This window comes from Anomaloglossus baeobatrachus, chromosome 2, assembly GCF_048569485.1.
Source record: "Anomaloglossus baeobatrachus isolate aAnoBae1 chromosome 2, aAnoBae1.hap1, whole genome shotgun sequence".
NCBI classification, from domain to species: domain Eukaryota; kingdom Metazoa; phylum Chordata; class Amphibia; order Anura; family Aromobatidae; genus Anomaloglossus; species Anomaloglossus baeobatrachus.
Window position 1 is genome coordinate 490,317,262 of NC_134354.1, and position 26,582 is coordinate 490,343,843.

Below are 26,582 nucleotides of genomic sequence, written 5' to 3' on the forward strand. Positions count from 1 at the left end.
GATCAGCATCTTCAATCCAGGACTGTATGCTGGAGGGAGAAACAGGGGGAGCAGAACTGCAAGGCTCAGCATACTTCATCCACTAGTGTATGCAGGAGAGAAGACAGCAGCTGCAGAACTACAAGGCTCAACATGCTGCATCCAGGACTGTATGCTGGAGGGAGAGACAGGGGGAGCAGAACTACAAGGCTCAGTATACTCCATCCAGGACTGTATGCAGGAGTTTTTTGCCCACCAAAAAATGACGTGGGCTTCGCCATATTTTTGTATGCTAGCCAGGTACAGCAGGCATGTACGGCTGCCCCCAACCCCCAGCTGCCTATTTGTACCCGGCTGGGAACTAAAAATATAGGGAAACCCTTTTTTTAATTATTTCATGAATTTCATGAAATTAAAAAAAAAACGACATGGGCTTCGCCCCATTTTTGTGTCCAGCCAGGTACAAGGAGGCAGCTGGGGATTGGAATTTGCAGGATAGGTTGGCCCGAGCTTTCTGGGTCCCTCTCCTGCGAATTGCAGTCTGCAGCCACCCCAGAAAATGATGCTTTCATAGAAGCGCCATCATCTGGCGCTGTATCCAACTCTTCAGCAGCCCTGATGCCGAGTGGCTTGCTTGGTAATAAAGGGTTAATACTAGCTTTGTTTTACTAGCTAGTATTAAGCCAGAGTTTCTTAATGTCAGGCAAGTTTGACCCGGTCATTAAGAATCTCCAATAAAGGGTTAAAAAAAAAAGACACCACACAGAGAAAAAATACTTTAATAGAAATAAATACACAGACACACTTAGAGACTCCATGTTTATTACTCCCTCTCACCCCTCTACGATCCTGGTCTTCTGTCTTCTTTCTCCTTCAACCCATGCAGCTCTGCTACATTAGGCAGCACTGCATGGGAGGAAGACGCTGCTGCTCCCGTGCAGTCTAATCACTCAGTGAGTGAGCAGAGGCTGCGGGTTGTAAGCAGTGACGTCACCGCTGCCACCTTCATTGTTTGACCATATCTGGGCTTTAGGGTGAGGACACGAGGAAACAATGGTCAAACGGTCAAACAATGAAGGTGTAGGTTCAAGGGGCAAAAGCCCTTTGCCCCTTGAATCTACACCTTCATTGTTTGACCATATCTGGGCTGGAGGGTGAGGACACGAGGAACCGATTAATGGCTGTATTGGGGATTCTGGATCCGTTTTTCATCCAGGGAGTCCTTTGAGGAATGTCCTGCATCTGATGAACACTGGGTTTAAGATAAGTGGCTAATGCTTTATTTTCTGAATGGTGGCTACCTTTGTTCTTTCCTAGGTCTGTCTCTATTGTTATTTGAACAGACTTTGTGATTAACCTTTGATACCGTTATGGTTGCCAGGATACTGGTAGTTTGATATTGAGACCCCTGTAACATCTGAATATAGTCTCATTTAGGTTGAATTGGACAGATTTAAGTATTATTTCATTTCCAGTGTTTCATAGGACTACCAGAATTTATTAATGTATTATGTATTTTCTTTGATCTACCGTAACTCCTTAATCCACTCTTGAGGAACCTCAGATAGATGAGGGGAAAAGCGTCGGGTGGTTTCCGTTTGAAACCGCTTGAAAATAACTGAGTGGTTATTTGTTTGGGTTATTGCACCCTGCTATATTCCCAATTTAATCACATTGGTTAGCTTATCCTTATCATCTATATTAGATTTGATCGTTGGTTCATTGTTGGATTATTCAATCCTTGCTAGCACTATCACCTGTACACCTGCTAGGGTCGTATAAGGGCCTGAAGGGATAGTCGTCGTTGAGCGGGGGCGCCAACTGCGCAGGTTATAGGGTGCCAACCCCCACGGACAAGGAAGGGGCGAGTTCAGGGCAATATTAGGGCCATCCCCCCCCTTGTACTGTATGAAATTTCATTGAAGGTTTTGTATTGTAATTTTTGAAATATAGGTGTTGGAATTTACTCCTCCCCCTTTTTAAAAAATTGGAAGTAATATTGTGATTATTAGGAGTTTTTTGCTTTAGTTTTTTTGGAGCATGTTAGCACCACTCAACAGGGTAGGTGATAACTTGCTGATTGCTGGAGGGGGCACTGCTAGTGTGCCCACCATTTCAGAGAACAAGGCTCTGCAGTATGCCATCTTAACAATTTGTTTAAATCTTGATGACCTATTAGTGAAAAAATTAATTATTTTGGGAATGGTGGGGGTCCAACACGTGGCACCTCCACTGATCAGCTGATATCTGCTTTGACAATATTTGAATATAATCAATGTAGGAGAACATCACAAATCCATATATTGTACAGTGGCCACTGTTGAGTAGTGTAGTTTATCTCTCATTCACTTAAGTAGGTTATCAATGTATCAGTCCAGGAAAACTTTTTCAATAGAGCTTATGCAGTGTTATGCAATCACGGAACAGAGAGTGCTGACACCGTTGGAACGGCGCTCGCATCGGAGGTAAATATTTTTATTTTAAAAGGGGGAAATATATGGATGGAGAAGTGGTTGTCCAAATAGTGGACAAACCCTTAAAAAATTCAAATGATAGGAGCTCAGGCTCGCGGCAGTTGCAGGCAGCAAATTCTTAGCATGTAGTGATAATCCTTTTTCAGATTGAATCTGACTCAGAAATTGACTAAATAACAAGGTCTGGCTTCTTAAACCCCCTGTAATCATCTAGTAATGCTTGGAAAAATTGTATTCAGAGCATTGCATGTTAGGTAATATATTATTAAATGTCACCAGTGATAAGTGACATTAAGTTAGCTGGAAGACTATGAAGTAAATCTTCTATGATGTCTAATAATCAACATAAAGGAAGGGCTGCATTAATACGAAATCCCTTTTAACTGCATGGACTTTAAGGTAAGTGTTGCGGGCGGAGGGGCGCGCTCGCCATGCTCGGGTCCGGGGCTTCTGCTGCTGCTGCTCGGTGGCTCGAGTGGTGGGCCGGACCCGGGGACTCGAGCAACGCTCCTCAACCGTGAGTGAAAAGGGGTGATTTGTTTGGGGAGATAGTTCGTGATGCCACCCACGGAACGTGGTAATGATGGCACCACCGCTGCTGGTGATGGGGATCCCGGAAGCGATGGTAGGGAGCAGCTAGGGTGTTGTCCCCTCCGTGGGCAGAGGTTGGTCTTCCCGGGGCCCGGTGATGATGCGGGGAGGCTGGATAGCTGGGATGCAGGGTTGCAGGGGCAGCGCGGTGCGGTGCCGGATGGCACTGTTGTACTCACTCAGACAGAAAGTCACAAAGTCTCTGGTAAACCAAACGGCCGGATGGACGGGTCCCGCAGCCGGCTGCAGTGTCTTTGCTCTCCCCGGACAGGTTGATGGTGGCTGTCTTTCCCTGCACCTGTGTAAAATGTGTCGACTCCGATGGTATCCCAACGGTAGTCCACTCCCCGGCGTATAGGTACCGTAGGAGCCCTTTTGCCCGCAGGCGCTGGCCCTTGGATCTCTAGCCTTTGGTGGTGGCTGTATATCCTCACGGTGTGGACTGTTGCCTTCTGCTGGGACTTATGTGTTATAAAACCCCTGGGGTTTTGGATTTGACCGTTGTTGGCGGCTCCAAGCCTAATCGGGGTCCGATGGCCCTGCCTGTGTGCTTAACTTCACTCCGCTCCCCGGTTCAGTACCGGTGGGCCACCGCCCAACCCCGGTCCTACGGTTCCGCAGAGATCCGCTAACTCCTGCAGACGGCCACCACCATCTGCCGACCTTGCTGTCAGTGCCTGGGCTCCAACCCAGACACTTGCAGTTTCTGACCTCTCACTTTCACCCCCAAAACGAATCTGACTCTTTTCCCGCCTCCAGGCCTGTGAACTCCTCGGTGGGTGTGGCCAACCGCCTGGCTCCGCCCCACCTGGTGTGGACATCAGACCCTGGAGGGAGGCAACAAGGATTTTTGGTTGACTGGTGTAACTATCCAGGGGAGGGGGTCTGTGTGTTGTTATGTCTGTGACTACCTGGCTAGTCCAGGGCGTCACATAAGCAGTCATTTTGAAGCTCTGTAAAATGAAGAAACTATCCACACCAATGTTGTCCTATTTAAATATATGAAAAAGTAAACTTTATTTTCAAAAATTATACTGAATGAACATTCGCTATCCTAAGTCACCAGGCATCTCGTCGTTGAGGGAGATTTAAAGGGAATCTGTTTGCTACATCATCTGAGAGCAGGATAATGTAGAAAAAGAGACCCTGAATCCAAAGATGTATCACTTAGTTTACTGGGTGCAGCAGCTGTGGCACAATCAAACTTCTTAGCTGTAGTATGAAGTAGTATGAAGCAGAACTGAGAAAGATGCCCCAAGCTCTCTATATGCATAATCTATTGAAAGAGAGATGCTTATCACGTGATGGTGGTCAGAGGACTTGTCCAGTAGTGATAATTATCTAGTGATAAAATCATTAGAAGTAAACAGTAGCATAAAGTGTGATAAGTGACACTTTGGTGTATCCTGTGTTATAACCCCCTACCTCATGCTGTCCTAAGATTACATAGAAAAAATGTACTGACAGATTTCCTTTAACAATGCAATACACTGGGAGACATGAGGCCCAGGTAACCACATTTATTCATCTGCTACATGTTCCACACAAAATTTACATGTTTTAGAAAGGCTGGGAAATACTTACAGGAAAATAAAGAGGCAAGTAGAAGAAATCTGCAAAACAATTCCATGACAAACCTAATAAAAACAGAAAGATACTATGTAGTTTTGATACAAGTAAAATATATCTTTGTACCGTGTTAGCCAGTAGAGATAATAAATTGTTTAAAAGAACTGAAGTCCTCCATTAAAAGGTATCAACCACTGAGGACTTCAGTTCTTTTAAACAATTTTTTATGCAGTTTTGTGCACTTTAATTAATTTAATATTGTTTGTATATATAAAGTTATTATACTTTAGAAATTGTGTACCCCTAGATACCAGCAATGTACGTTAACCACTTAAAGCAGAACTCCAGTGATTATTTTTTTTTACATTTGTTAGATATTACGTGTGTGATGCCATGTTCACATGTTCAGTATTTGGTCAGTATTTGACCTCAGTGAAAGGGGAAATAGGATCTCACCATGTTCAGCTGTCCCAATGTAAAGCCACTGAATATTTGATCCGGAGGGCTCTAGTCCTGCTGGTGCCGCTCAGCACAATTGTACAATAAAAGGAAGGGGAGGAAGTAGCAGCACATTCATTACTAGAGGTTTATTTCATCAAATCATTAAAAACATACATTGTAAAAAAAACTGACGCGTTTCAGGCGTATAGTGCGCCCTTTTTCAGAGTATGTCATAATTCTAATATGCTACTTAATATATAGAAGAACTTACTGTACTTGTCCCTGTTATGTATACCCGTTTTCACATGTAAAGCGCCATGGAATAAATGGTGCTATAATAATGAATGATAAAAATAATAATAATAATAATGATAATAGAGAACCTCATCTCAAATCAGAATGTTCCACCCACAGTTGAACAAGATAAACCTGGACAATCATGGATGATTATTAACTCAATAGCAAAAAAAAAAGAAAGCTCGAAAAGAACATTTATAAAGAAGAAAAAAAAAGAAGCCCGTCAGAGTATTGTGCAATATCATATACAAAGAAAAGACTGCAAGAAATTAATAAACATCAAACTGCAGTTTAATGTTTATTAATTTCTTGCAATTTTTTCTGTGTATATAATATTGCACAATACTCAGCCGAGCTTGCTGTTTTTTTTGTGTGTATGTTTTTTTCAATTTTCTTTCTGAGCTTTTTTTCTTTTTTTTATGCTACTGGGTTACTAATCATCCATGATTGTATAGGTTTATCTTGTTTAACTGTGGGTGATTTGAGATGAGGTTCTTCTATATACAGTCATATGTAAAAGTTTGGGCACCCCTATTAATGTTAACCTTTTTTCTTTATAATATATATATATATATATATATATAATATAATAATTGATGGACTGAGTAATATTTCTGAATTGAAATGAGGTTTATTGTACTAACAGAAAATGTGCAATCTGCATTTAAACTAAATTTGACAGTTGCATAAGTATGGGCACCCTTATCAATTTCTTGTTTTGAACACTCCTAACTACTTTTTACTGACTTACTGAAGCACTAAATTGGTTTTGTAACCTCATTGAGCTTTGAACTTCATAGGCAGGTGTATCCAATCATGAGAAAAGGTATTTAAGGTGGCCACTTGCAAGTAGTTCTCCTATTTGAATTTCCTATGAAGAGGGACATCATGGGCTCCTCAAAACAACTCTCAAATGATCTGAAAACAAAAATTATTCAACATAGTTGTTCAGGGGAAGGATACAAAAAGTTGTCTGAGAGATTTAAACTGTCAGTTTCCACTGTGAGGAACATAGTAAGGAAATGGAAGAACACAGGTACAGTTCTTGTTAACCCCAGAAGTGGCAGGCCAAGAAAAATATCAGAAAGGCAAAGAATGGTGAGAACAGTCATCCACAGACCACCTCCAAAGACCTGCAGCATCATCTTGCTGCAGATGGTGTCAATCCGTGTGCATCCGTCAACAATATAGCGAACTTTGCACAAGGAGAAGCTGTATGGGAGAGTGATGCGAAAGAAGCCGTTTCTGCAAGCACACCACAAACAGAGTCGCCTGAGGTATGCAAAAGCACATTTGGACAAGCCAGTTACATTTTGGAAGAAGGTCCTGTGGACTGATGAAACAAAGATTGAGTTGTTTGGTCATACAAAAAGGCGTTATGCATTGAGGCAAAAAAACACGGCATTCCAAGAAAAGCACTTGCTACCCACAGTAAAATTTGGTGGAGGTTCCATCATGCTTTGGGGCTGTGTGGCCAATGCCGGCCCCGGGAATCTTGTTAAAGTTGAGGGTCGCATGGATTCAACTCAGTATCAGCAGATTCTTGACAATAATGTGCAAGAATCAGTGACGAAGTTGAAGTTACGCAGGGGATGGATATTTCAGCAAGACAAAGATCCAAAACAGCCCTCCAAATCTACTCAGGCATTCATGCAGAGGAACAATTACAATGTTCTGGAATGGCCATCCCAGTCCCCAGACCTGAATATCATTGAACATCTGTGGGATGATTTGAAGCGGGTTGTCCATGCTCGGCGACCATCAAACTTAACTGAACTGGAATTGTTTTGTAAACAGGAATGGTCTAAAATACCTTCATCCAGGATCCAGGAACTCATTAAAAGCTACAGAAAGCGACTAGAGGCTGTGATTTTTGCAAAAGGAAAAGGAGGATCTACAAAATATTAATGTCACTTTTATGTTGAGGTGCCCATACTTATGCACCTGTCAAATTTTGTTTAAATGCGGATTGCACATTTTCTGTTAGAACAATAAACCTCATTTCAATTCAGAAATATTACTGAATCCATCATTTATTAGACATATGAAACTGAAATAGCTGTTGCAAAAACCCAAATTTTTATAAAGCAAAAAGGTTAACATTAATAGGGGTGCCCAAACTTTTTCATGACTGTATTATGTAGCATGTTAGAATTATGACATACTTTGAATAAGCAAATCAAAAAGGTCCGTGGAGCCTCTTTACAGAGGCTCCACGGACCTTTTTGATTTGCATATTTCCCAGGGGGCAATGTACCTAGGATTTTACTGTCTTGAGCGCACTCGCTGGCTGTCGGCAGTGTTTTCTCTGGCTGGTCTCCCCGATACTTTGAATAAGGGCACACTATACGCTTGAAACGCGTCACTTTTTTCAACGTGTGAACAATATGTCTAATGATTTGATGAAATAAACCTCTTATTTTTTTAATCTCCCGGATGAATGCGCTGCTAATTCCTCCCCTTCCTTTCATTGTATATTTGACCTAAGTATTTGTAAGCCAAAACCAGTAGTGGCTAAAAAAATGCAGTGTTTATTATACCATTCCTTTCATTTTTCCACTCCTTTTTTGGCTTTCAAATACGGATATAAAATACTGACCTAATACTGAATATGTGAGTGTGGCCTTAGTGTCATAAAAGTAGTAATCTACTCCCCAATTGCCATCTTTTTCCAGTGCCAGTGACCTTCTGATTTATTGTGACACTACATGACCTCATCAGTAACCTGCTGGATCACAGTATGGAGTGGCGCTTATGTTGCCAATTTAAAGATATGAGACTCAGATAAGGCATTGAGAAAATTCAAAAAGTGACTGGCGCTCCACACAGCAGACACTGTGTGATACTGCAGCTCACAAATGCAGTCATGCAGTGCTGCATGGGACCAAAAGCACTGATAAAACCAGGAAAAGACGGTGACCTGTAAGTATGCTTTACCTTCATGGCACTTACATTAAAAATACAAAGGTAAAATGTAAAAACCACTTTAGTAGGGCTATGAATGAAAATTATTTAATATAGTCACATTGGATTGCGCTTGTTGGGAGTATTTGCAATCAGAAAATATTCCAATTCACAATAGTCTGTATTAAGCATTTTAATCAAAAACTTGGAGATCAATAGGAAAAAGAAAATTTCAAATTTCCCAGTCTTTCAGATGTCCGTGTTTCAGGTACGTGAGACATCCATGATTGTGATCGTGGCCGGGGACTCAGCTTACCTGAACGCTGAGGCCAGGCCCTCACAGCCTGGGACGGTGCCTGCACCCTACCTGGCTATTTAATGCTCTAATTGTCGTGATCAATACCAATCGCGGTACTTAGGAGTTTGGAAAGGGATCCCGCTCCCTCTCCCCTCCGATCAGGACCTCCCTGATGTAATCGTCAGACCCGACCCTTGTCATGATGACCCGAGGTCATCATGACGACCTTTGGGTCATCTGACTATGGAAAGCCTGCGGCATGATTACACAGGCTTTCTCAGTGCAGTGCAGCTCTGAGAGCTGCAATGTTCTGCAGTGAACAAGCACTGCAGAATATTGCAGCTGTGATCAGACTAGGGACTAAGGAAAAAATTAAAAAGTAAAAATATTTAAAACAAAAAATCAGAAAATAAAGGACAAAAAAGATAACTATTCCAATAGTTATATTTGTGTAAAAAAAAATACACATTTGTTATCACCAAGTCTGTAACAACCCGAGCTATAAAACGGTCACACTAGTTAACCCCTTCAGTGAACACGTAGAAAGAGTATCAAAAACTATGTCTTTTCAACATACAGCTGACAAAAAAAGTGGAATAAAGCACAATCAAAAACTCATAGATAAAAATGGTTCCACTGAAAACGCCATCTTGTCCCGCAAAAAAACAAGCTGTCATACAGCTCCATCAGTCAAAAAATAAAAAAGTTACAGCTCTCAGAATAATGTAATGCAAAAACTGTTTTATTTTCCTATAAAATAGTTTTTATGGTGTAAAAGCTGTGAAACACATAAAAACTATATAAATAAGGTATTGCTGTACTCATACTGACCTGAAGAATAATATTGTCTTATCACTTTTATGACACAATGAACAGCGTAAAAAAACAAACAAAAATACCTATTCTTGAGTTGCTGTTTCTTTTTGATTCTGACTAAGAAAAAGTGGAATAGAAGGCAATCAAAAATTATTCTGTGACCAAAAATAGTATTACTTACAGCAAAGATAGGCTGCAGTGTGTACATCTCCCAGGCCAAAAACTAATACTCTACTCTACTGAACAGCGCTCTATGCAAGCCACTAGTGTGCAGTTTTATCATCTAGCAATCACTCCCCTCCATTCCATGGAGGTGTGTGTGTGATTTGCTCCTCCTGCACCTGTGATGCTTCCACTTAGTGGGGGTTTAGCTGTATCCTGGTAGAGTATTAGTTTTTGGCCTGGGCGATGTACACACTGCAGCCCATCTTTGCTGTAAGTAATACTTAATTTTTGGAGGATATTTATTCCTCTTTTTGTTGCTATTTTTATATTTAGTGTAGGGACCTACAAGCATGAGGTTCCCGTGACAAGGGTTGTAGGCTTCCGTTTTATGGCCATAAATACCAACTAAAACCTCATTTTTTGTACAGGATACAGCCAGGCCCCTTTCTGTTGGGTCTGGCATTTTAGAGTTTCTGTCCCTGCATGATACACAGGTGGGGTACGGCTTGGCAGCCCACCTGATCTAATAGTATGGGCATCACCTAATAGACTGCGGGCTTGTGACTGTGTTATCTGCATGTGTGAACAGCGCTCTATGCAAGCCACTAGTTTGCAGTTTTATCATCTAGCAGTAGCCCCCCTCTATTCCATGGAGGTGTGTGTGTGTGATTTGCTCCTCATGCACCTGTGATGCTTCCACTTAGTGGGGGTTTAGCTGTATCCTGGTAGAGTATTAATTTTTGGCCTGGGCGATGTACACACTGCAGCCCATCTTTGCTGTAAGTAATACTTAATTTTCGGAGGATATGTATGCCTCTTTTTGTTGCTATTTTTATAGACCAAAAATAGTATCAATAAAAACAAGCCCTCACATGACTCTGTCAGCAGAAAAATAAAAAACTATAGACTTCACGATTTAGTGATGCAAACATCTTTATTTTTTAGTGTGATAGTCAGGGCTGTATTTTGCCTTCATGCTGCCCTAGGCACTTTAAGTGGTCGCGCCCCTTAGTGACAACGTAACACTATGAGTTTTCGCACACGACATCTGTTTAAGGCAGATCTACTCTGTAAAACCTTGAAAAAGTATCAATGAGAAACGAAGGACACTAACCCCCCCCAATGGGGATCACCACAGGCACATCAAAACATAGCATGAGTATAAAATATTCCCACCACACCGTCCCCACTTATATACTGTGACTGTCACACTGCCCCTAATAAACTACACACTACCCTCCCTTATAAATTATACCCACCACACCTTCCTCAATTATGAAATATGATCTGCACATTGACCTCACATCATGTTGCCCCCTCCTCACAATGTCCCATGCATGCTGCCCCCTCCTCACAATGTCCCATGCATGCTGCCCCTCCTCACAATGTCCCATGCATACTGCCCGCTCCTCACAATGTGCCATGCATACTTCCCCCTCCTCACAATGTCCCATGCATGCTGCCCCCTCCTCACAATGTCCTATGCATGCTGCCCCCTCCTCACAGTGTCCCATGCATGCTGCCCCCTCCTCACAGTGTCCCATGCATGCTGCTCCCTCCTCACAGTGCCCCATGCATGCTGCCCCCTCCTCACAATGTCCCATGCATGCTGCCCTCCCCTCACAATGTCCCATGCATGCTTCCCCCTCCTCACAATGTCTCATGCATGCTGCCCCCTCCTCACAGTGTCCCATGCATGCTGCCCCCTCCTCACAATGTCCCATGCATACTGCCCCCTCCTCAAAATGTCCCATGCATGCTGCCCCCTCCTCACAATGTCCCATGCATGCTGCCCCTCCTCACAATGTCCCATGCATGCTGCCCCCTCCTTCTAATGTCCTATGCATGCTGCCCCCTCCTCACAATGTCCCATGCATGCTTCCCCCTCCTCACAGTGTCCCATGCATGCTGCCCCCTCCTCACAATGTCCCATGCATGCTGCCCCCTCCTCACAATGTCCCATGCATGCTGCCCCCTCCTCACAATGTCCCATGCATGCTGCCCCCTCCTTCCAATTTCCTATGCATGCTGCCCCCTCCTCACAATGTCCCATGCATGCTTCCCCCTCCTCACAGTGTCCCATGCATGCTGCTCCCTCCTCACAATGTCCCAAGCACGCTGCCCCCACCTCACAATGTCCCATGCATGCTGCCCTCCCCTCACAATGTCCCATGCATGCTTCCCCCTCCTCACAGTGTCCCATGCATGCTGCCCCTCCTCACAGTGTCCCATGCATGCTGCCCCCTCCTCACAATGTCCCATGCATGCTGCCCCCTCCTCACAATGTCCCATGCATGCTGCCCCCTCCTCACAATGTCCCATGCATGCTGCCCCTCTCCATGAGCTCCTAATGCTGCCTTACTCTTTTCCATAATGACACCTCCATGCTGCCCCATTCATCATACTAAGACCACCACACTAACGCTTATGCTGAGACCCCCCCCCACACACAGTACCTTACTCTTGATATTGACGCCCCTACATTGCTCCATACTGAGCCCACACATGCTGCCCCTTCTCCATAATGAGCTCCCAATGCTGCCCCCCTCTCATTCTGAGTCCTTACACTCCCCCCATCGATTTTGTCATTGCACTATCCCTCAACCCTTGTCCTCTGTCTCTAGCATTGGCCCCTCTCTCCCATTCCCCCAGCAGCAGCCTCTCTCCCCCGCCTTCAGCCTCTCTTCCCCAGCCCCCCCAGCATCAACTTCTCTCTCCCCAGCGTCCCCCAGCATCAGCCTCTCTCCCCCCAGCCTCCCCCAGTTTAAGCCTCTCTCCCCCAGCTTTCCCCAGCATCAGTCCCTCTCCCCCAGCTTCCCCCAGCATCAGCCTCTCTCCCCCAGCTTCCCCCAGCATCAGCCTCTCTGCCCCCAGCATCAGCCTCTCTGCCCCCAGCATCAGCCTCTCTTCTCCCAGCCTCCCCCAGCATCAGCCTCTCTCCTCCCAGCCTCCCCCCTCCCAGCCTCCCCCAGCATCAGCCTCCTTCCTCCCAGCCTCTCCCAGCATCAGCCTCCCCCAGCATCAGCCTCTGTCCTCCCAGCCTCCTCCAGCATCAGCCTCCCCCAGCATCAGCCTCTCTTCTCCCAGCCTCCCCCAGCATCAGACTCTCTCCTCCCAGCCTCCCTCAGCATCAGCTTCCCCCTCCCAGCCTCCCCCAGCATCAACCTCCCCAGCATCAGCCTCTCTCCTCGCAGCCTCCCCCAGCATCAGCCTCCCCCAGCATCAGCCTCCCTCCTCCCAGCCTCCCCCAGCATCAGCCTCCCTCCTCCCAGCCTCCCCCAGCATCAGCCTCCCCCCTCCTAGCCTCCCCCATTATCAGCCTCTCTCCTCCCAGCCTCCCCCAGCATCAGCCTCCCTCAGCATCAGCCTCTTTCCTCCGAGCCTCCCGCAGCATCAGCCTCTCCCAGCATCAGCCTCCCTCAGCATCAGCCTCTTTCCTCCCAGCCTCTCCAAGCATCAGCCTCTCTCCTCCCAGCTTCTCCCAGCATCAGCCTCTCTCCTCCCAGCCTCCCCCAGCATCAGCCTCCCTCAGCATCAGCCTGCCTCCTCCCAGCCTCCCCCAGCATCAGCCTCTCTCCTCCCAGCCTCCCCCAGCATCAGCCTCTTTCCTCCCAGCCTCCCCCAGCATCAGCCTCTCTCCTCCCAGCCTCCCCCAGTATCAGCCTCTCTCCTCCCAGCTTCTCCCAGCATCAGCTTCCCCCAGCATCAGCCTCTCTCCTCCCAGCCTCCCCCAGCATCAGCCTCTCTCCTCCCAGCCTCTCTCCTCCCAGCCTTCCCCAGCATCAGCCTCTCTCCTCCCAGCCTCCCCCAGTATCAGCCTCTCTCCTCCCAGCCTCCCCCAGCATCAGCCTCCCTCAGCATCAGCCTCCCTCTTCCCAGCCTCCCCCAGCATCAGCCTCCCTCCTCCCAGCCTCCCCCAGCATCAGCCTCCCTCGTCCCAGCCTCCCCCAGCATCAGCCTCCCTCGTCCCAGCCTCCCCCAGCATCAGCCTCCCCCAGCATCAGCCTCTTTTTTCCCAGCCTCCCCCAGCATCAGCCTCCCTCAGCATCAGCCTCCCTCCTCCCAGCCTCCCCCAGCATCAGCCTCCCTCAGCATCAGCCTCCCTCCTCCCAGCCTCCCCAGCATCAGCCTCCCTCCTCCCAGCCTCCCCCAGCATCAGCCTCCCCCAGCATCAGCCTCTCTCCTCCCAGCCTCCCCCAGCATCAGCCTCCCTCAGCATCAGCCTCCCTCCTCCCAGCCTCCCCCAGCATCAGCCTCCCTCCTCCCAGCCTCCCCCAGCATCAGCCTCCCCCAGCATCAGCCTCCCTCCTCCCAGCCTCCCCCAGCATCAGCCTCCCCCAGCATCAGCCTCTCTCCTCCCAGCCTCCCCCAGCATCAGCCTCCCTCAGCATCAGCCTCCCTCCTCCCAGCCTCCCCCAGCATCAGCCTCCCTCCTCCCAGCCTCCCCCAGCATCAGCCTCCCCCAGCATCAGCCTACCTCCTCCCAGCCTCCCCCAGCATCAGCCTCTCCCAGCATCAGCCTCCCTCAGCATCAGCCTCTTTCCTCCCAGCCTCTCCAAGCATCAGCCTCTCTCCTCCCAGCTTCTCCCAGCATCAGCCTCTCTCCTCCCAGCCTCCCCCAGCATCAGCCTCCCTCAGCATCAGCCTGCCTCCTCCCAGCCTCCCCCAGCATCAGCCTCTCTCCTCCCAGCCTCCCCCAGCATCAGCCTCTTTCCTCCCAGCCTCCCCCAGCATCAGCCTCTCTCCTCCCAGCCTCCCCCAGTATCAGCCTCTCTCCTCCCAGCTTCTCCCAGCATCAGCTTCCCCCAGCATCAGCCTCTCTCCTCCCAGCCTCCCCCAGCATCAGCCTCTCTCCTCCCAGCCTCTCTCCTCCCAGCCTTCCCCAGCATCAGCCTCTCTCCTCCCAGCCTCCCCCAGTATCAGCCTCTCTCCTCCCAGCCTCCCCCAGCATCAGCCTCCCTCAGCATCAGCCTCCCTCTTCCCAGCCTCCCCCAGCATCAGCCTCCCTCCTCCCAGCCTCCCCCAGCATCAGCCTCCCTCGTCCCAGCCTCCCCCAGCATCAGCCTCCCTCGTCCCAGCCTCCCCCAGCATCAGCCTCCCCCAGCATCAGCCTCTTTTTTCCCAGCCTCCCCCAGCATCAGCCTCCCTCAGCATCAGCCTCCCTCCTCCCAGCCTCCCCCAGCATCAGCCTCCCTCAGCATCAGCCTCCCTCCTCCCAGCCTCCCCAGCATCAGCCTCCCTCCTCCCAGCCTCCCCCAGCATCAGCCTCCCCCAGCATCAGCCTCTCTCCTCCCAGCCTCCCCCAGCATCAGCCTCCCTCAGCATCAGCCTCCCTCCTCCCAGCCTCCCCCAGCATCAGCCTCCCTCCTCCCAGCCTCCCCCAGCATCAGCCTCCCCCAGCATCAGCCTACCTCCTCCCAGCCTCCCCCAGCATCAGCCTCCCCCAGCATCAGCCTCTCTCCTCCCAGCCTCCGCCAGCATCAGCCTCCTCCAGTATCAGCCTCTCTCCTCCCAGCTTCTCCCAGCATCAGCTTCCCCCAGCATCAGCCTCTCTCCTCCCAGCCTCCCCCAGCATCAGCCTCTCTCCTCCCAGCCTCTCTCCTCCCAGTCTCCCCCAGCATCAGCCTCTCTCCTCCCAGCCTCCCCCAGCATCAGCCTCTCTTCTCCCAGCCTCCCCCAGCATCAGCCTCTCTCCTCCCAGCCTCCCCCAGCATCAGCCTCCCTCAGCATCAGCCTCCCTCCTCCCAGCCTCCCCCAGCATCAGCCTCCCTCCTCCCAGCCTCCCCCAGCATCAGCCTCCCCCAGCATCAGCCTCTCTCCTCCCAGCCTCCCCCAGCATCAGCCTCATCCTCCCTCCTCCCAGCCTCCCCCAGCATCAGCCTCCCCCCTCCTAGACTCCCCCAGCATCAGCCTCCCCCTCCCAGCCTCCCCCAGCATCAGCCTCCCCCCTCCTAGCCTCCCCCAGCATCAGCCTCCCCCAGCATCAGACTCTCTCCTCCCAGCCTCCCCCAGTATCAGCTTCTCTTCCCCCAAGCCTCCCCCAATATCAGCCTCTCTCCCCCCACCACATGCACAGATCTCCAGTCTGCATTACAGACACCTCCACACTCCTTATGAATCTTCAGCTCTGCGAGCACTTACCTGCTCCAGGGCCCGCTGTCATCTTCCTGGCTCACGTGAGTATCCTCTTCTGATACCGGCTTCCATCGCGGCGTCCTCTGCGGCGTCCTGCTGTGAGCTCTGCATGTGAAATCCACACAGCATTGGACGCAGCACAGAGGAAGGAGCTGATTGGCGCGCCTGTGACCCCGGAAGTGCAGGCGCCGGCAGTTCAGGGGTCAATCAGCTCTCTGTGCCCGGCTGCCGCAGTTTGTCTGCATTTGCGTCTTACTTGATGCCGATACAAATAAATGGAGGTGCACCTCTCCCCCCTCCCCCCGCCGAAAATACAGCGGATTTAATGGATATGTAAAAAAAAAAATATTTTTTTTTTTTACTGCTAGAAGGTGCCGCCCCCCCGCATCCTGCCGCCCCAGGCACGGGACCACGGGTGCCTAATGGTAAATACGGCCCTGGGGATAGTCGAACAACCTAAAAAAAACTCCAATATAGATCTGGTATCACTGTAATCATACTGATCGAAGAAGTAAATCTGCCTAATCACTTATACGACATGGTGAACGCCATAACAATAAATAAATAAAGCCAATTCTTCAACCGCTATTGATTTGTTGATTCTGCATTTAAAAGATCTCTTTACAGCATGGATCATGTATATCCTGTACTCTACGCTGAAGGCTTGCACCGAGATTACATGTAAGGTTACGTGCCCACAATCAGGAATAGCAGCATTTTGGTCGCAGTGTTTTTTTTCGCTGTTTCCAAACCGCTGTGTTGGGCAGCGCAAGCACAATGGATGGATTTATAGAAATCCCATGCCCTCTGCGCTTCCTTTCTCCACAGTGTAAACTGACATGCGGTGCTGCTTCCCTAGATGCAGCATGTCAATTTATACTGAAGAGATACAACTGTCCTCAGCTGGGAAAATAGAGCAAAAGTCTACAACCACCCAAACCCTGATACTGGGCACTGGCAGCTGCGGCCTCCACAGGGGAAGGCACGCTGCGCCCATGATGCAGCATGTTCGGATCATGTGCACATACTCTAAATCTCTGACAATTATGATTCAGACAAAATTCTCATCGGAAAATTCACTGGAAAGAGGCAGAAGGAGTCACTTTGACCTGATGTCTGGCCTGTGGTCCGGTGGTGTTCATCTTTTTACGCCTCTTTTAAGGCGTGCATTTTGTTCACCTTTGAAAAGACAGACACAGCTGAACAGAGACCAAAGTCTGTACTACGAGGGGCTGCTTATAAGACTTTGGCTTTATGATATTTTTTTGTTTCTATGGTAACAAATGTTACATCGAATGAATGCCTAATGTGTCTAATATATGTTTTCAAAATTTTGTGTTCGTTGCTTATAACAACAGTGTTCTATGCACACTGAAAAACAAAATGGTGGAGTCTAAAGCAATATTCACAGCAACTGAGAGCAGAGGAGTGATGAAATTCTTGTTTCTGCAAGGAAAGTCCACGAAGAATATTCATGGTGATATGTCTCAGACATTGAGGGATCAATGCCATTCATATTCCACAGTTAAGAACTGGGTTGCCAAATTTAAAATGGGCCACTTCAGCACCAATGATGAGGAACGTCCTGGACAACCGAGAGTGGTTGTTGTTCTGGAGATCGTCAATGCTGTGCACAACCTCATACTGGAGAATTGACGAATTTCAGCTAAAGCAATAGCAGACATTATGGGGATTCCCCATGAATGTGTTTGTGTCATTATCCATGAACATTTGGACATGAGGAAGCTATCTGCAAAGTCGGTCCCCAAATGTTTGACAACAGATCAGAGAAGTATGCGAGTGTAAACTTCCCAGTCCATTTATCAGCATTTCTGGACTGATAAGAACTTCCTGGATCAACTGGTCACTATAATTTATTTGTTTGATCCTGAAAACAAGGAGCAGTCAAGAGTGGAGGTACAGTGGTTTTCCTCATCAAAAAGTTTAGTGTGCAAAAATTAGCCACTAAGGTGATGGTGTCTGTGTTCTGGGATAAGGAGGGCGTGCTGCTAGTTGACTACCTTCAAAAGGGTTCCACCATCAATTAAAGGTATTACATTGAACTTTTGGACCAATCGAAGGGAGCTCTGAAGGTCAAAAGGCGCGGCAAGCTATCCAAAGGAATCTTGTTCCTGCAAGATAACGCGTCCACTTATACTGCACAGGCGACCATGGCAAAACTGGCAGAGCTGGGCTTCCATAAGCTGATTGACCACCCACCTTATTCACCAGATCTAGCTCCCTCCAACTATCATCTGTTTCCAAACCTGAAGAAACACCTCAAGGATATTAAATTTCACACCATTTATGATGCCATGGTTGCTACGGATGGCTGGTTTGAGGTAAAACTGAAATCTTTCTTTTTGCTAGGCTTACAGAATTTGGAATACCGATGGAAGAAGTGTGTTGACATCAGTGGAGAGTATGTGGAATAAATGTAAAGTTTCATCATCCTATCTTGTTTCTTTCTGAGTAAAGCCAAAGACTTGTCAGCAGCCTGTGAATGGATCCGTCACTGCTTTCACCTGAATCACGTATTTCAAGATGTAGATGTAAACTCCAATGTAAGTCCTCAGTGTAGAGCACCAGATAAACGTGAACTGATCCAAAATGTTCTGTACCAAAATCGCCACCAAATAGCTTTTAACTAAACCCACAAAAACGCAAGTCCCCAATCAGGTCCTTCATTGGTTAATGGAAATATAGGGGGCTTCAAAATTACTGGTAGCACAAAGACTCTCAAAAAACGCTATAACTCCCCCCGTCAAAAAAGAAATCCAGCAAAATCTGCACTCCCAAATCTAAATGCGCCCCTCTATTCTGAGCCCCACAATGTGCCAAAATCACAGTTAGCATCTACTTGTTTGGCATTGTTGTAGTAAGTAAGGAGAGCCCGTTTAAATGTACGGAGTGCAGGTTTACAGAAGCACAAGCTGGGCACTATGTATGGGCACTAAAATGTACTGGATGCAATAAGGACTTATTTGCAATTTTTTTATTCTGCAACAATCACTGTGTTTGACACCATGGGTGTTTTCCAAAGACTAAGGGGTACTTTACACACTGCGAGATCGCTACCGATATATTGTCGGGGTCACGTCGTTAGTGAGGCACATCTGGCGCTGGTAGTGACATCGCAGCGTGTAACACCAATGAGTGACGTTCAATGATCGCAAAATTGTTGCAAAACGGTGATCGTTGACACGTCGTTCATTTCCTTAATATCGCTGCTGCCACCGGTACGATGTTGTTCGTCGTTCCTGCGGCATCACACATCGCTATGTGTGACACCGCGGGAGCAAAGAACATCTCCTTACCTGCATCCACCGGCAATGCGGAAGGAAGGAGGTGGGCGGGATGTTACGTCCCGCTCATCTCCGCCCCTCTGCTTCTATTGGCCTGCCGCTTAGTGACGCCGCAGTGACGTCGCTATGACGCTGAACGCACCTCCCCCTTGAGGGAGGGATTGTTCAGCAGTCACAGCGACGTCACTGACCAGGTATGTGCGTGTGACGCTGACATAGCGATAATGTTCGCTACGGCAGCGAGCACCAAATGTCGCACGAGCGACGGGGGCGGGAGCTATCGCGCTCGACATCGCTAGCAATCACTAGCAATGTTGCAGCGTGTAAAGTACCCCTATGTCGTCACTACAGCCAGAGATGAATTGCCAGAGAGGTGTAATTTCCAAAATTTGGTCACTTGATAGGGATTTCTTCTGTTCTAGCACTTAGGGGCTCTGCAAATTGAGTCTGCAAACTATTCTAGGAAAATCTGTGCTCCAAAAATCAAATGGCACTCCGTCCCTCCCGAGCCCTAGGTGCAGTCAAACAGTATCGTACAGTAACAAGTGGGGTATTGCCACGTTCAAGAGAAATTGTGTAACACATTATGGGACCTTTTTGTACCTCTTCCTCTTTGAAATCTGGGGTTAAAACAACATTTTAGTGTTAAAAATGTAAATTTTTTTTGCCCAATAGTATAAAATTTTGTGATACACTTGTAGTGTCAATATTCTCACTGCACTCCTGGATTAATTCATTGAGGAGTGCAGTTTTTAAAATGGGGTCACTTGGGAATTTCTGCTGTTCTGTCACCTCAGAGGCTCTGCCAATTTGGCATGGCACCCGCAAACCAATTCAAGTAAATCTGCACTCCAATATGAAGCACCTTTCCTTCTTCACTTTGTACTGTGCCTCAAAAGTAGTTTTCGAGCACATATGGGGCACTGGCATACTCAGAAGAAATTGTACATTGAATTGTATTGTTCATTATCTCATGTTATACTAGTGAATTTTAAAAAAATGGCATTAACCCAACATTTTTGAGGTTAAAAATCTATGTTTTCATTTTCACAGCTCAATGTTATAAATCTCTGTGAAGGGAATTCCAGGTGCTCTCCAACCATACAGATAAATTCCTTGAAGAGTCTAATTTCCAAAATGGGTTTCCTTGTGGGGGAGCTTTACTGTTTAGGCACATCATGGACTCTACAAACGCTACATGTCGTCCGCTAATGATTCCAGCCAATTTTGCACTAAAATGGCTCTCCTTCCCTTCTGAGCCCTGGCGTGTGCCCAGACAGTTGATTTCAACCACATATGAGGTATCTGCGAACTCAGGATAAATTGCACAATAAATTTTATGGTGCATTTTTTTCCTGATACCCTTGTGAAAAAAGTTATCTGGTTGAAGTAACAATTTTGTGGTAGAAATGTATCTTTTTATTTTCACGGCTCAACGTTATCAACTTCTCTGATGCCTCCGATGGTTCAAGGTGCTCACCAAACAACCAGATAAATTCTTTCAGAGGTCTAGTTTCCAAAATGGAGTTACTTGTGGGGGAGTTCCACTGTTTAGGCACCTCAGGGGGTTTCCAAATGCGACATGGCGTCCACTAATGATTCCAGCTAATTTTTGCTCCTTCACATCCGAGCCCTGCCGTGTGCCAAAACAGTTGATTTCCGCTACATAGGGGGCATCAGTGTGCTCAGGAGAAATTGTACAATAAATTTCATACTGCGTTCTTTTCCTGATACCTTTGTGAAAATGTAAAATTTTATAGCTAAAGTAACCTTTTTGTGGAAAAAAAAGTCAATTTTCATTTTCTTCCTTCCACATTTCTTTAGTTCTTGTGAAGCACCTAAAGGGTTAATTAACTTCTTGGATGGGGTTTGGAGCAGTGGGACGTGTGATGTTTTTTGAATGGTGTCACTTTTGGGTATTTTATATCACCTAGGTATCTCAAAGTTTCTTCAAATGTGAGGTGCTCCCTTAAAAAATGGTTTTGTAAATTTTGTTGGAAAAATGAGAGATTGCTAATGAATTTTGAACCCTTCTAACTTCCTAACAAAACAAAATTCTGTTTCAAAAATTGCACTGATGTAAACTAGACACGTGGGAAATGTTATTTATTAACTATTTAGTTTGACATACCATAATTTTCGAATTTTATGGGTAAAAAATGTCAAAGTTTCAAAATTGCAAAATTTTCAAAATGATTGCCAAATTTCTGATAGTTTCACAAAAAAATGCAAAAATATCGACCTAAGTTTACAGCTATCATGAAGTACAATATGTCATGAAAACATAATGTCAGAATTACCGGGATCCATTGAAGCGTTCCAGAGTTATAACCTGTCAAAGTGACACTGGTCAGAATTGCAAAAAATGGCCGGTCATTAAGGGGAAAACGGGCTTGGGATTAAAACATAACTTTTAGCTACTAAATGTATACAAAGGTTAAGAAGGATAAACTAGCAAAAGTAAAAAAAAAAAAGTCTATTCTTTTATTTTTAACTTATTTTGGCTTGGGATATAGGTAGCATTAGAATAACATTTCATTTGCGAAAATAATGTAAACATAGAAGATTCTTGCTAATTTAATGAAAAAAATCAATAAGAAATAATTTTAAACTTGACCATAGGACAAAAGAGATGGTTCAAAATAGAAACAAAACCCATAATAAATGGCTTAAATATTTCCGTAATACACATAAAATATTAATGGTATAAAAAATGAATTTTATCATGCTAAACACCAAGTGTTAAATACCTAGTAAAACAAAAATATAAGTATATAGTGATAAATAGGATAAACATACCTCTCCAATAGCTATTAAATAGAGAACTGCAGCATTACATAAACTACGGTAGATGTCTGAGATGGGTGAGAAATGACTTATGTTGCAAAAAGTGTTCTGCTTTAAAAGAACTGTTATCAGATGTAGATGATAGATTATAGATTTCCATCATGTGCAGTTGAGACATTTTTCTGTAAACATTACGTGGGAATACTTTAGTGTAATTATGTTTAACCCCGTCTCGACATTTGATGCAAGTTTATGCCATGGTCTTAAAGGGGGTCTCGCAAAATGATATAAATTTACATTATGGCGATCGCACAAGCCAAGATCCAGCTATTACAGCTAGGGAAAGTTCCTGTGCTGTTCCAGACTGTTTAACCCCCTAAATGGTAATTGCAGCATTTAGGAGGCTGGGAGAGGGAGTGATGTGATCATGAAGGCCTGATCATTGCCATGACAACCCGTGATGATGACCTCTGGATCAGCCAGCTAAGGCAAGCCTATTAGATTATCCAGGAGCATGGTCTAAAAGGCTTCTGACAGTGTAACACTAACAGGTAAAATGTATTGCAATGCTAGTGCATTGCAATACATTATAGCGGAAAATAAAAAGAATGAAAATAATATTATACATATATTTACAGTATGTAAAAAGAAAAATATACAAAAAAAGACACACATTTGGTATTGACACAACCTTATATATCAAACTGTCACACTAGCTAACTCCTTCAGTGAACACCGTAAAAAAAAAGTAGCAAAAACTGTCTTTTAATGATACTGCTCATAAAAAAACTGGAGTAAAAGTCAGATGTTGATGTTGCTGAAAACGGCATCTTGCCACGCAAAAAAACAAGCAACCATACAGCTCCATCAGCAAAAAAATAAAAAAAATCTTTAGCTCTCAGAATACAGCAATTCAAGAACATTTTTTTTATATCAAATTCTTTTTATGGTGTAAAAGTGCCTAAACACAAAAAATATATAAATGTGATATTACTAGAACTGTACTGACCCGAAGTATAAACCTGTCTTATCGCTTTTAAGACAAGATGAGCGGTATAAAAAAAAAAAAAACAGAAAAAAAACATTCCTGAATTGCTATTTTTTCTTGATATTGCCTCACAAAAAGCAGAATAGAAAGTGATCAAAAATATTATGTGGTTCAATATGGTACCAATAAAAACTCCAACTCATTCCACAAAAAAACAAGCTATCACATGCCTTTGTGGGGAAAAAAATAGCCTTCCAAATTTAGTGATAGAAAAACTCTTTATTTTGTAAGAAACAAATTTTTAAGTGTGATGGTAGACGAATCTAAAGAAAAACTATATATATATGGTATTGCTGTAATCATACTGACCTAAGGAATAAGGCTGCCTCATCACTTGTACTGCACAGTGAATGGTGTAAAAAATAGTAATAAAGTCAATTCTTCAACTTCTGTTCATTTGTTTATTCTGTCTTCCAAATATTGCAGTATGTCTCAGCTCACATTTATCCTGTGCTCTATGCTGAGCACTAACACTGGGGATTACGTAAATCTCTAAAAATCGGGACGCAGACAAAATTCCCAATTGAAAATTTACTGTAATGAGGCAAAGGGAGTCACGTTGAACTCCTGTCTGGCCTGTTGTGCGTCAGTGTCCATCTTTTTAAAGTGAATCTGTCACCACGGTTTTGCCACCTAATCTGAGAGCAGCATAACGTAGGGATAGCTATCCTGATTCCAGCGATGCTTTACTTACTGGGCTGCTTAGTGTAGTTTTGATATATTCACTGTTTAATCAGCAGTAGATTATCATTAGAGGACTGCTTGGCGTGCTGCCAGGTAGCTCAGCATATTTATGAGCTCCATATAACTGCTAGTTCCGCAGAAATCATTGATCTTATAAAAATGACAGAAAACAGCTCAGTAAGTGACACATTGCTGGAATCAGGGACTCCGTCTCTATATTATACTGCTGACAGATTCCCTTTAAGTGTCTTTTTAGGTATGCACAAAAGTGTTGTCAAAAACAGTTTGGGCACCTCTGAAAAGAATGACAATGCTGAACAGAGGCTAAACAGAGTCCAGAGTAACTCTGCTACTGAATTATTGAATATGTATCCATCAGGGGTTTCACCTGAATTACGTATTTCAGATATGTGGATGGAAACCCTGATGCAAATGCTCAGCATAGAGCACACGATATATGTGAAGTGATCCAAAATGTCCTGTACTCAGATTGCCACAAAATAGCATTCAACTCAATCCACAAAAAAAGAAGTCCCCACTCAGGTCAATCATCTCTTAATGTAAATATAGGAGGCTTCTGTTATGCCCTGGCCTAGTAGGTCGTCACAGGGTATTGTGCAACCTGCCCTTCTGCACAGTATCCACCCTCCTTGGTTAACGGATCCCAGTCCTCCGGTGTTGTTAACAGCTAGTCCAATAAAAATCCTAGGAACACTTCCCGCTTGAACCTACCAAACACACCATTGGGGGGCCTGAAGGGAATAGGGCCATCCACTTGGGGGGTTGGTGAGGATAAAGGGAGGATAGTGACAGTTGAGAAGAGTTGAGTTGAGAGTGAAGGAAGGAGGAGAGCTCCTGTATACTAGATGGCAGATGTTGGTCTGGGCCTGGTAGGAGCTGGAACCCGGTCGCAGGGGACAGTGTCAAGGGGCACGGACTGCCGAGGAGGGCAGCTGGCGACCTTGAGCTATCACCGGGCAGGGGCCAGGGCACGACGGGGTGCGTGGACCCCAGGCCGGAAAGTAGCTTCACGTGTTCCGGTAATTTACCCGACAGGGGTGAAGACTTCAAGTGTCATCTCCAACCCGCTCCAAAATCGGGGTACTAGCACACCGATGGAATAGGACTTTCCCACTAGAGTCCAAAGAAATCCTACTCGTGAACCCTGAGAGCAAGCTCACTCCGCTAGTCATACGGGTGAGCGGGACCTGGAGAGTTTCATACCGACGGGGCCAAGTGAGACTAAAGTGCCAGGGATAGGGCCACAGACCAACAACAACACCGAGGGCACGTATCCAGGCGTACTCCCTGCAGATTACAGTGGTGCTCGGAACTTTGATTTACAAGTTGTTGGTGTGGTTATTCTGGTACTGAGTGAGTACATTGGAATTCCCCGGCACCCCAAAAATCTCCCATCACAAACAGGTCTCCGGGACACAAACCCCCTACCCACGGAGGCGTTAAACATCAGGCTGCCACACCATCGTCACCGGGCTCCCCAACGGCAGCAGTGGTCTCTCATATTGCCACGCACCGTGGATGGTGTCATGAACTTTCCAATAATCCCACTGTACATATCACCCCCCCTTCTTTTAATAGAGTGGCCGCGTGACCCCTGGGTCCGGAGACCCCTCGAGCCACCGCGGATCTGGATCCGAGCGGTGGCAGCAGCCCGCCAGCTCGCCCAGGGGCGGTACACTTCTACATTACTAGTAGCACAAAGGCTCTGGAAAAGCGCTATGACTCCCCCCAAAAAGAAATCCAGCAAAATCTGCGCTCCTTAATCCAAATGTCCCCCTCTCTTCTGAGTAGCACAATGTGTCTAAACCACAGTAAGGCTATGTGCACACGTTGCGTAGTGTCCATGCTGAAAATTGTGCAGCGATTTGGCAGTGCATGTGCGCTTCAAATCGCTGCAGAAACACTGCATAATGGATGCAGTGTGTCTGCAGAATAGATGCCGATTTCATGCGCTTTGGATGCTGCCTCTTCCATAGGCAGAGTGGGATTTGCATCCAAAGCGCACCAAATAAGTGACATGTTGCTTTTTTGAGCGCAGTGATTTGGATCAAAATTTCAGCATGCAAATCGCTGCACTCTCTATCGCAATGTGCAGATGGATTATGCACAATTTTCATAGATTGTGCAGGGGACGCATGACGCATGTGTTTACGCTGCAGTGCAATGCGCAGCGTAAACGCATGAAATTACGCAACGTGCACACATAGCCTTACTGTCCACATGTTTGGCATTGTTGTAGTGAGCAGAGCCCGCTTAATGTATGGGATGTGTGTCTCCAGAAGCACAAACTGGACACAATGTATGGGCACTACAATGTACAGGGCACAACAAGGGCTTATTTGCAATTTTTAATTCTGCAACATTCACTGCATTTGACTCCATGGGCGTTTTCCAGAGACAAATCGTCACTAGACCCATAGATGAATTGCCAGAGTGGTGTAATTTCCAAAATGTGATCACTTGAGAGGATTTCTTCTGTTATGGCACTTAGGAGCTCTGCAATCGGAGTCCACAAACTATTCTAGGAAAATCTGTGTTCCAAAAGTCAAATAGTGCTCCTTCCCTCCCGAGCCCTGCCGTGTGGCCAAATAGTACTATACAATCATATGTGGGGTATTGTCATGTTCAGGAGAAATTGTATAACACATTACATTGCTTGTTTAACCTATTAACCTTGTGAAAATTAGAAATATGGGGTTAAAACAACATTTTACAGTCCCTGACAGAAGTTCTGTCGCTTATCCATGTTATGTAAATAAAAGCTTAAAACCTGACTTTAAATTCATCTATTGGTTTTATAAATTACTCTTTTGAAACCTGAAAGCCTCCCAAATTTGGTTTAGGTTATGAAAATAAAGTTGCTGCAAAGCTGAAATATTGATCATTTAATGAACACAGAAAGGTCAGATTTTGGCAAGACAAAAGTTTTGTTGCCCACGGAAAGTAATATGAAATTCAAAGAAATAATTAACTTCTAATACAAAGGAAGTTGTGGTGCTATTAGAGCCATATTTATTATTTTGTGTGACTTCCATGAGCTTGAAGGACTGCATCCATGCGGTTGAACA

At 45.8% G+C, this 26,582-nt stretch overlaps 1 protein-coding gene across 1 annotated transcript in view; it reads right to left on the bottom strand.

Moving 5' to 3' along the window:
• Positions 1-21,835, bottom strand: part of LOC142290307 (interleukin-1 receptor-like 1) — an 82,190-nt gene extending 60,355 nt beyond the window's left edge. Inside the window, exons 1-2 of the mRNA XM_075334266.1 lie at positions 21,774-21,835; positions 4,629-4,681 (exon numbers count right to left, since the gene is read on the bottom strand). Of these exons, the coding sequence (XP_075190381.1) occupies positions 4,629-4,674 (46 nt within the window). The 5' untranslated portion in view covers positions 4,675-4,681; positions 21,774-21,835. The remainder of the gene's footprint in view (positions 1-4,628; positions 4,682-21,773) is intronic.
• Positions 21,836-26,582: the final 4,747 nt, after the last annotated feature.